General features: G+C 48.3%; 1 protein-coding gene across 1 annotated transcript; it reads left to right on the top strand.

Annotated features, from left to right (window-relative positions):
* The first annotated feature begins 239 nt into the window (after positions 1–239).
* On the top strand, positions 240–1904 carry LOC119317657. The gene is made up of 2 exons (XM_037592138.1): positions 240–559; positions 1008–1904. Exon 2 carries the CDS (start codon positions 1174–1176, stop codon positions 1576–1578), a length of 405 nt encoding a protein of 134 aa, XP_037448035.1. The 5' UTR covers positions 240–559; positions 1008–1173; the 3' UTR covers positions 1579–1904.
* The last annotated feature ends 8413 nt before the right edge of the window (positions 1905–10317 follow it).

Raw genomic sequence — 10317 nt, forward strand, 5'->3', positions numbered from 1 at the left:
CAAGGCAACTACTGTCTACTGCTACCGACGTTAAACATCCGCTAACACTGAGCAAAAATGCCATCATGGTAAAACTGCAGCACGTTCCTAGGGATCCACGCCGATTAACTTTTTAAGCCGGGAAATTGCTGAGAAGCACATAACTATCTTCAACGGTGGGTAGGCTGCAAGTAAAAAAAAATGATAAACAACGGGCAAATGACCCCTCAACAATATATCTAGAAGGGCTAGCTCCCCCTCTCTTTCCCTCTCTCTCTCTCTCTCGCCCCAGCTGCTGCCTGCTATGCCCCAGCAGCTATTGGAGCTCAGCCATCCAGAAGTAGCAGAGCGCTGGCTAGCTTTGGTAGCTGTTCGTCGATAAGAGCCCCCTCCCGCTTCCCGCACGCCACATATAGCAATCTTTGCTGTTGCCTCCCGATCCGCTGTACTTCCGGCATCGCAGGCCAAGGATTGCCACCGATCCATCGTTTGTTTTCCTCTAGCGCCAGGAGAGCTCCATCTTCTTCTTTTTTGCTGAGATTGGTGCTGCTGCTTGGAGTAGACGCCAGCTTTGTGGCAGGTCAGTTCCTCGTTTTCCATCCATTAATCTGAGAAATGGTTCAGCTGTTGATTTGAATCAGTCCTTGTTTATATATCTTTCTGCTTTCTTGCATAGATAGATGTTATATGTTCTGTAAGAGATTTATTTAAGTCTGTATCCGTCAGATGCGTATTGCTTTGCTGTTTTGTGTAGCTTGCGTCTGGATATTTGGGTTGCTTGATCTGAATTTGCATCTTTTCGATTGCCATGGATCTCAATGAGAATCGTACTTTTCTCGAGAATGAATAAGAATCATAATACTAGTTCATTCTCACCTCCACAAACCAAGAACTCAATAGAACATTTACTGATGTAGCTTGCTTGATAACGGCATGTAGATTAGCTCACTTTGCTGATTTCTATTACCAATCCAAATCGGTTCAGGAGTAAAAATTTGTAACCGCTGTTCTTCATGCCACTGCTGCAGATTTGTAGAACTTTAGCTGGATTATCTTAGCACAAGGTGTCTCTGTAAAACACTCCAGTTTCAGTAAGCAAACTGATACTGATAGAGTAGAAGCAGCCGCTTCAGTGGTTGCCCAAACCAATCTATAGTTCTTGCTGCTGCTGCTGCTGCTGAGTTGAACCAACCAATGGGTAGAGGAAGAGGCAGAGGCAGAGGAAGGACGGCGGCCATTGCCAGGAGCCATGAAGACAAAGGAAGCAGCGGTGAAGAGGTCGTGCCTGCAAGAAAGAGGAGAGGGAGGCCGCAGAAGCACTTCGCCGATAAAACCGAACAGGTTGATGTTGAGAATTTCGTAGAAGATGTCGATGGCGGCGATGAAGATGGCAAAGATGTTAAACTGAATGCAAGTGCTGGTGTGAAGAGAGGCAGGCCACTGAAGGAGAGCCCCAACATGGTCCTGGAAGAGAACAGCAATTCCAGCGTTCGATCAAGCAGCGATGAATCGGCCAGGACCAATGGGTTCAGGCAGATTGGGAACCGGAGGAAGAGCACGCCCCGGCGAGCAGCGGAGGCAGGGCTGGAATGCAAGTAGCAATGAGCAGTGCCATGCCAATCCATCCATGCGATTTTCGGTGCCAGGTAGCCTTCATAATTTGTTTCAAATGTAAACATGACATGCACCGAGTGCTGAAATTCGTGTGTTTATGTGGACGCAAAATGTATGAACTGATGATAGAACACCTACGGAATCTTGTTCAGCTGTTGTAGGCTGATTACTACTAGTATTTTGGTCTGCTTGTTTGTGGCAGAGCTTTACTTGAGGACAACTAGGGATGATAGTATTGCAATTTTGATCATGTTGTTGGTGCTACTCAGGATAAGGGTTATCTATCCAAGCAGTTTTATGTATTTTTGGCTCGTACTCTGGTTCGTCAATCTTATCCAAACGAAACTGCTACCAGATTATATATGTTCAGACAAAAGAAAGCTAGTGCTATATTATACTACTCCAGAAGCCATCGTGCCAAGCTGTGGGACGACGATCAATTCCTCCTCGTCGGCAGAGTCGATCGTGGGAACTTGATGCTGGAAACTGATGCATTGTGTGTGTAACGTGATGTAGTAGCATTGCATTTGGACAGCCGTTCTCTCTGCATATCATCTACTCCCAACCGACCAACCAACCAGCGCTCCCACACCACGATTCAATTGGGAGCACATGACAGGAGCCTCGACGCAGACGAGGTGGTGGTGGTGTCGCTGTAGCAGCGGAAACCCGGGCCGCGTCGGGGAGGTAGGGGGGTTCGGGAGCCCGGACACGCGGGGGCAGGGCACGGCCGGCAGCGGCTTTCCGCAAAGCTGCGCCGCTTTGCGACTCGCCCGGCTCGGTGTGGGGCGGCGGTGGCCTGCGCGGCGGCCCCGCGGGCACGTGCTGCTGGCCGGCGAGGGGCGTGGAGCGGCAGACGCGAAGCGAGGTTGTACCCGTACGGGGCGGGCAGAGCGACGCTGTCGCGGGCGCGACATCATCATCGCCGCCGCCGCTGCCGCTGCCTGCCGTGGCCCGGCTCCGGACCCGGTGCGCCATCATTCGGCACTCCGCCCCGCTCTGCTCGCTGGCTGGGGGCATGGGCGTACTGCTACGGCCACTGGAGGGGTGCCCTGGGCTACTTGCGTGATAATTGCACTGTGAGTACTGGTCTGGGCACTGGCCAGGCGGGGCTGACCGCTGCACGAGGAGTCGAGCAGACCACGGCGGGACGCCGTGCCATGCCATCGATGAAGTTGCTGCACTGGGAATCGCTGACGCTCGTGATTTATGAGGCGATCGATGAAGCCGTCCGATCGGGCCTGCCTGGATTCCACGAACACGAAATGGGACATGGGCTCCATGTGACGTAGGCGCTACAATTGATACCTTTCCCCATTTTACTTTTGCTTCGATACACCTTTTCTTTTGCGAGGGAAAAGATATGCTTCGACACACCCTACAAACACATCAACGATCAAGATCGGTCTGTCCCCCCCTTCATACTTAAACAACTAATAACATTAAAAAACTATTAAGTCAAGTCTAACCCTAATATTTCAAAAAGGAAGTCAAGTCTAAACCCTATTGAAATCCGAATGACCCGGCCTTAGAAATTAGCAGGTTCTAAACATTGATATCCAATCTCGAAAAAAAAACATTGATATCTTTCTGTGAAGAAGAATACTCGGATCGTGTAGAGCCAACCATAGTCAGAGATCATCGAGAGAGTTTCATCTTGGCATCCACGAGTAGACTCGAGCGTGTGGCTGACATTGTTTCAGCAGAAGCTGTTGTACTACTTTTTTTTTAAATGGAGGAAGACCCCAGCCTCTGCATCTGGACAATGCATGCAGTCATTTTATTAATTATTCACACAAAATCTTACAAGACTAAAGCCAACGTTTAGACAACATCTGTCGCTACTCCTACGCAGCTGATGAAGGGACACTGATAGTCTGAGGCTAATACCAAACAGACCTCGCAACCAAACCTAACATCTAAAAACTGAGGTCCCAACCAGGACGCCTGCCGGGTAAGGGACATCCATCAGTTCAGCGCACTCCTCAACCAGGACACCTACCTGGTATGAGGCCACCACAGTCACCTGCCATCACTTCATCTTCAGTACTGTACTGTTACATCTACCTTGTCCTGTTTAGCTGTCGTCGACGCCACCATCCTACACGTATCCATCCACACACGCTCGTCGCCCAAACTCCGCAGCGCCATGCCGCCGGGATCCGTCGTCGGCCTTCCGGTAAATGAAACACTGCTCCTCCTCGTCCCTTCCAGCCAGCTCCTGCTCCAAAACGATGCCCTCAGGAGGGAGCACGACATCGAAGGCGATGTCATCTTCCGATCCGGTAGATCCAAATCTAGGGTTTCCCCCGGAACATCCCGATCATGTTGACGCAGTTTGCAACGACGATGCCTTAACACGAGGCATCGAAGACGCCGTCATCGTCCGCCATGACCGAAGTCGGCGCGATTTTCATCGGAAGTAGCGCCACCACGATATCGCCGCTGACTGGATCCGAGCACACCCTCGCCATGTAGACGTATGGTGTCATCGAAAAGCCGGTTGAGGACCTCCGGCCGCCCCATCCCGGCCCATCACGCGCCGTCGGCCGGCCATAGCCGAAGCACGACGGATCTGGCCGGGATGCCAGATCCGCAGCCACCGCCGCCACCCAACCCGGCCAGGCAAGCCAACGACTCAACCCACCGGCCATGGGGGAAACGGCCGCCGCCCCACGCCAGGGTCGCCGCCCTGACCGCGCCGGCTGAAGACGAAGGCGCCAACGCGAGATCGATCCAGACGACCTGAATCCCTTGTGCGCGACCCCGGTCAGCCACGCAGAACCTCCTCGCTGCGCTTACGAGAGGTTCACCGCCGGATCCACCACGCCGGCTTTCGCCGCCATGCCGCAAGCGGGCCACGCCGTCCAGGGCAAAGCGCCGCCGCGAGGAGAAGAGTGCCTTGCCGCTGGCGTCCTTCGAGGCGGGCTTCGCCCGTCGGCCTCCTCCGGCAGCGGCCAGGCCACGGGCTGCAGATGCGAGGGACGGGGCGGCGGCGGCTAGGGTTCGCTCGTGCCGCCCCCCGAAGAGCGACACGAGCGCTTGCGATGTTATTTTTCTCCAATGTGACTATTAGAAGGGCATAAACGCATCCAAAGCCTAGGATGCAACAATGTCCCGGTGAGGATGGACAACATCACGGTGGTGGAAGCTTTAAAGCTTAATGAAGGTCATTCTATGGTGGCAGTCCCTATCTTGGGGTTTTGCAGAGTATTGCTTAGAGAGATCAGGAAGGTTACTATTGAGCATTGTAACAGAGAGTCAAATGTAGTTGCTCATCAGCTAGCTCATTGGGGGTCGTGTAAACACTCCCTCATTGTGGGTGGATGCACCTTCTGATTTTATTGCTAAATTTTTAGCAGACGGTGTAAGAGTTATTTGATTTAATAAAGCTGGCCATCAAGGTCTTCCCATCAAAAAATAATAATCCGTATGACCCATTTGAATCCATATGTGTTGTACAATTAATATGGCTCTATATATTTATGGGCGTCATCGCCCACTCCTCTTGCTCGCCTCATCCTTGCCGAACAGGCGCACCTTTGGAAGAAGCGATGATGCCCTCCTCTCTGGCCCGTATCGGCCTCCACTCCATCCCACGTCACCCTCTCCGCTACATCTCGTATCGGTCTCTACCCCATCCCATGCCACTTCACCATCCCAATCCATGCCACCCTGTGCACCGTTTGGCACCACACCCACACCGCCAACTTATCAGATTAGTTTGGCGGCTATAGCAAATGATTTTAGGGAACCCTAACTGCCGACCCAGTCACAAATGGGATGTCCCAACACGCCCCCGAAGGTAGTTCCGAAAATCTAGAGGCACATTCCCGACGGCCAGGATTCGGGGCTACTTCCGGTGTAACTTCTGGCTGAGCAACAGAGCCTTTGTTGTCAACCATAACCTTATGATGGAACCGATGCCACAATTTGAAGCTCCGAGGAGTGACCCAGAAGTTCTGTGATAAACTTCCAAATGAAGTAAAAAAAATCCTTTTTGAGTTAAGGAGGGTGTGGCGGATAGAATTGCCCTCGGTGCCCCCCCCCCCTAAAAAAGGACTGGATGACCCAAGAACTATTTGTCAACCCTTCCTAGCGGGCCCGACTTGTCATAGACACATCGAACGGTCAACGTAATTAATGAGGCCACCCATCTTGCCACGCGGCGCGTAACGGTTCCCTCACGCATTTTAACGGCTTCCAAGGCACCGGGATTCCAAGGCGCTACCATTAATGTTGATCGATGCCCACCTACCATCTACCCCTCTCCATATCCTACTCTTCCCTAGGGGCCTACCATTGCACAATCCTCTCCGTCGCCTCAGCCTCCAGTCTCTACAGCCGTCGCAGGATGGCGTGTAATGACGACGGGGCCAGGTCCAGCCAATGGGCACTAGGAGGGTTGCTGCGTAGTCTAACCGCTAGTAAGGCATCATAGTTAGCGGAGTACAACATCCTGGTGTCGTCCAAGACGTTGCAACTCCCGTAGGAGTTGTTGTATTTCCCCAAAGAGGAAGGGTGATGTATCACAACAGCAAAGAGTTGTTGGGGAACGCAGTAATTTCAAAAAAATTCCTACGCACAGGCAAGATCCATCTAGGTGATGCATAGCAACGAGGGGAAAAGAGTGTTGTCTACGTACCCTCGTAGACCGTAAGCGGAAGCGTCATGACAACACGGCTGATGTAGTCGAACATCTTCAAGATCTGACCGATCCTAGCACCGAAGGTACGGCACCTCCGCGATCTGCACACGTTCAACTCAGTGACGTCCCACGAACTCTAGATCCAGCTGAGTGTCGAGGGAGAGTTTCTTCAGCACGACGACGTGATGACGGTGATGATGAAGCTACCGGAACAAGGCTTCACCTAAGCACTGCAACGATATGACCGAGGTGGATTATGGTGGAGGGGGCACCGTACACGACTAAGATAATTGTCAACTTGTATGTCTATGGGGTGCCCCTCCCCCGTATATAAAGGAGTGGAGGAGGGGAGGGGTTGTCCCTCTATGGCGCGGCCAAGGGAGTCCTACTCCCACCGGCAGTAGGATCCCCCCTTCCCTAGTTGGATTAGGAGAGGAAGGAAGGGGGAGAGAGGGGGGAGGAAAGGGGGGGGCACCCAATTCAGATTGGGCTTGGGGGTGCGCCCCCTCCTAGACTCCCTTCTACTCTCTCCCACTATGGCCCAATAAGGCCCATATACTTCCCGGGGGGTTCCGGTAACCTCCCGGTACTCCGGTATATGCCCGAACTCACCCGGAACCATTCTGATGTCCAAACATAGTCATCCAATATATCGATCTTTATGTATCGACCATTTCGAGACTCCTCATCATGTCCGTGATCATATCCGGGACTCCGAACAACCTTCGGTCCATCAAAACACATAAACTCATAATACCGATCGTCACCGAACATTAAGCATGCGGACCCTACGGGTTCGAGAACTATGTAGACATGACCGAGACTCATCTTTGGTCAATAACCAATAGCGGAACCTGGCTGCTCATATTGGTTCCTACATATTCTACGAAGATCTTTATCGGTCAAACCGCATAACAACATACGTTGTTCCCTTTGTCATTGGTATGTTACTTGCCCGATATTCGATCGTCGGTATCATCATACCTAGTTCAATCTCGTTACCGGCAAGTCTCTTTACTCGTTACGTAATGCTACATCACGTAACTAACCCATTAGTTACATTGCTTGCAAGGCTTATAGTGATGTGCATTACCGAGAGGCCCAGAGATACCTCTTCGATACACGGAGTGACAAATCCTAATCTTGATCTATGCCAACTCAACAAACACCATCGGAGACACCTGTAGAGCATCTTTATAGTCACCCAGTTATGTTGTGACGTTTGATAGCACACTAAGTGTTCCTCTAGTATTCGGGAGTTGCATAATCTCATAGTCATAGGAACATGTATAAGTTATGGAGAAAGCAATAGTAGTAAACAAAACGATCATTGTGCTAAGCTAATGGATGGGTCAAGTCTCACATCATTCTCTAATGATGTGATCCTGTTTATCAAATAACAAGTCCTTGTCCATGGCTAGGAAACTTAACCATCTTTGATCAACGAGCTAGTCAAGTAGAGGCATACTAGTGACACTCTGTTTGTCTATGTATTCACACATGTACTAAGTTTCCGATTAATACAATTGTAGCATGAATGATAAACATTTATCATGATATAAGGAAATATAAATAACAACTTTATTATTGCCTCTAGGGCATATTTCCTTCAAAAGTATTTCTCTTAGTTAAGAACCAAGGTTTAATTGAACCAGTAGGAGTCTACAAGCTAACAAGATAAGGAACACCTGCACACAAACAAAATAAATGCCTGCACCCAACTTGGCAGGTGGTTTTGGCAATCCCCTCGTCTTGCTAGTTGCAAGGTTAAAAGAAAATAATGGATGATAATAATATAGTGGAGCGGTAAAATAATGGAGAGAAAATAAAAGAGCAATTTTGTAAACACAAGGATTGATGAAAATAGACCCAAGGGTCGTATGCTCACTATTGGCATCTCTCTGGGAAGCAGGTAATGACATGGTAGACAAATTACTGTTGGACAATTGATAGAAAAGCGACATTCACGACTATGATTGTGCATGACATAATCATGTATAGGCATCACGTGCATGATAAGTAGACCGTAATCCAACTGCATCCATGCTACTTCTTGAGCTTGCGTTGGTTTTTTTCCTTCAAGAGGAAAGGGTGATGCAGCAAAGTAGAGATAAGTATTTCCCTCAGTTAGAGAACCAAGGTACCAATCCGGCAGGAGACAAGACACAAATCACCAATACCTACACAAACAATCAAACACTTGCACCCAACGCGATAAAGGGGTTGTCAATCCCTTCACGGTCACTTGCAAAGATGAGATCTGGTAGAGATAGATAAAACTAAACAAAAGATAAAGTAAATATTTTTGGGGTTTTTTGGTTTATAGATCGGAAAGTAAAAGATTGCAAAATAGTAGATCGTAAACTTATATGATGGAGAATAGACCCGGGGAACATAGGTTTTACTAGAGGCTTCTCTCAAGATAGCAAATAATACGGGGGGTGAACAAATTATTTTCGAGCAATTGATAGAAGAGCGCAAAGTTATGACGATATCCAAGGCAATGATTATGCATATAGGCATCACGTCCGTGTCAAGTAGACCGACTCGTGCCTGCATCTACTACTATTACTCCACACATCGACCGACTCCCGCGTGCATCTAGAGTATTAAGTTCATGAAGAACAGAGTAACGCTTTAAGTAAGATGACATGATGTAGAGGAATAAACTCAAGCAATATGATGTAAACCCCATATTTTTATCCATGATGGCAACAATACAATACATGCCTCGCTGCCCCTACTGTCACTGGGAGAGGACACCGCAAGATTGAACCCAAAGCTAAGCACTTCTCCCATTGCAAGAAAAACCAATCTAGTTGGCCAAACCAAACTGATAGTTCGAAGAGAATTACAAAGATATCAAATCATGCATAAAAGAATTCAGGGAAGATTCAAACAATATTCATAGATAAGCTGATGATAAATCCACAATTCATCGGATCTCGACAAACACACCACAAAAGAAGATTACATCGGATAGATCTCTGATAACCCACAAGTATAGGGGATTGCAACAGTTTTCGAGGGTAGAGTATTCAACACAAGGGGAGCCAAAAAATATTTGAAGGTATTAGCAGCTGAGTTGTCAATTCAACCACACATGGAGATTAATTATCTGTAGCAAGTAATCAGTAGCAAAGTAATATGATAGTTTTGGTAGTGGTGACAGCATCAATAGTAACGATAACAGTGATAGCAGTAGTTTTGTAGCAAGTGTAACAGTGATGATAGCGGCAGTAACTTAACAAAAACAATATAGGATAAATTCGTAGGCATTGGATTGGTGACTTGTTGGATGATATTCATCATGAGACAGTTATAACCTAGGGCGATACGGCACTAGCTCCAATTCGTCAATATAATGTAGGCATGTATTCCATAAATAGTCATACATGCTTATGGAAAGAACTTGCATGACATCTTTTGTCCTACCTCCCATGGCAGCGGGGTCCATATTGGAAACTAAGGGATATTAAGGCCTCCTTTTAATAGAGAACCGAAACAAAGCATTAACACATAGTGAATACATGAACTCCTCAAACTACGGTCATCACCGAGAGTGGTCCCGATTATTGTCACTCCGGGGTTGTCGGATCATAACACATAGTAGGTGACTATAACTTGCAAGATCGGATCTAGAACATGAATATAATGGTGCTAACATAAACGGTTCAGATCCAAAATCATGGCACCCGGGCCCAAAGTGACAAGCATCAAGCATGGCCGATGACCCACAAGTATAGGGGATCAATTGTAGCTCTTTTCGATAAGTAAGAGTGTCGAACCCAACGAGAAGCAGAAGGAAATGACAAGTGGTTTTCAGTAAGGTAATGTCTGCAAGTGCTGAAATTGTAAGTAACAGAGTAGTTTGATAGCAAGATAATTCGTAACGAGCAAGTAACGATAGTAGTAACAAAAGTGCAGCAAGGTAGCCTAGTCCTTTTGAGGCAAAGGACAGGCCAAAATGGTCTCTTATGATAAGCAAAGCGTTCTTGAGGGTACACTGGAATTTTGTTGGAAATATGCCCTAGAGGCAATAATAAAGTGGTTATTATTATATTTCCTTGTTCATG

Source organism: Triticum dicoccoides, chromosome 6A (assembly GCF_002162155.2).
Source record: "Triticum dicoccoides isolate Atlit2015 ecotype Zavitan chromosome 6A, WEW_v2.0, whole genome shotgun sequence".
Taxonomy (NCBI): domain Eukaryota; kingdom Viridiplantae; phylum Streptophyta; class Magnoliopsida; order Poales; family Poaceae; genus Triticum; species Triticum dicoccoides.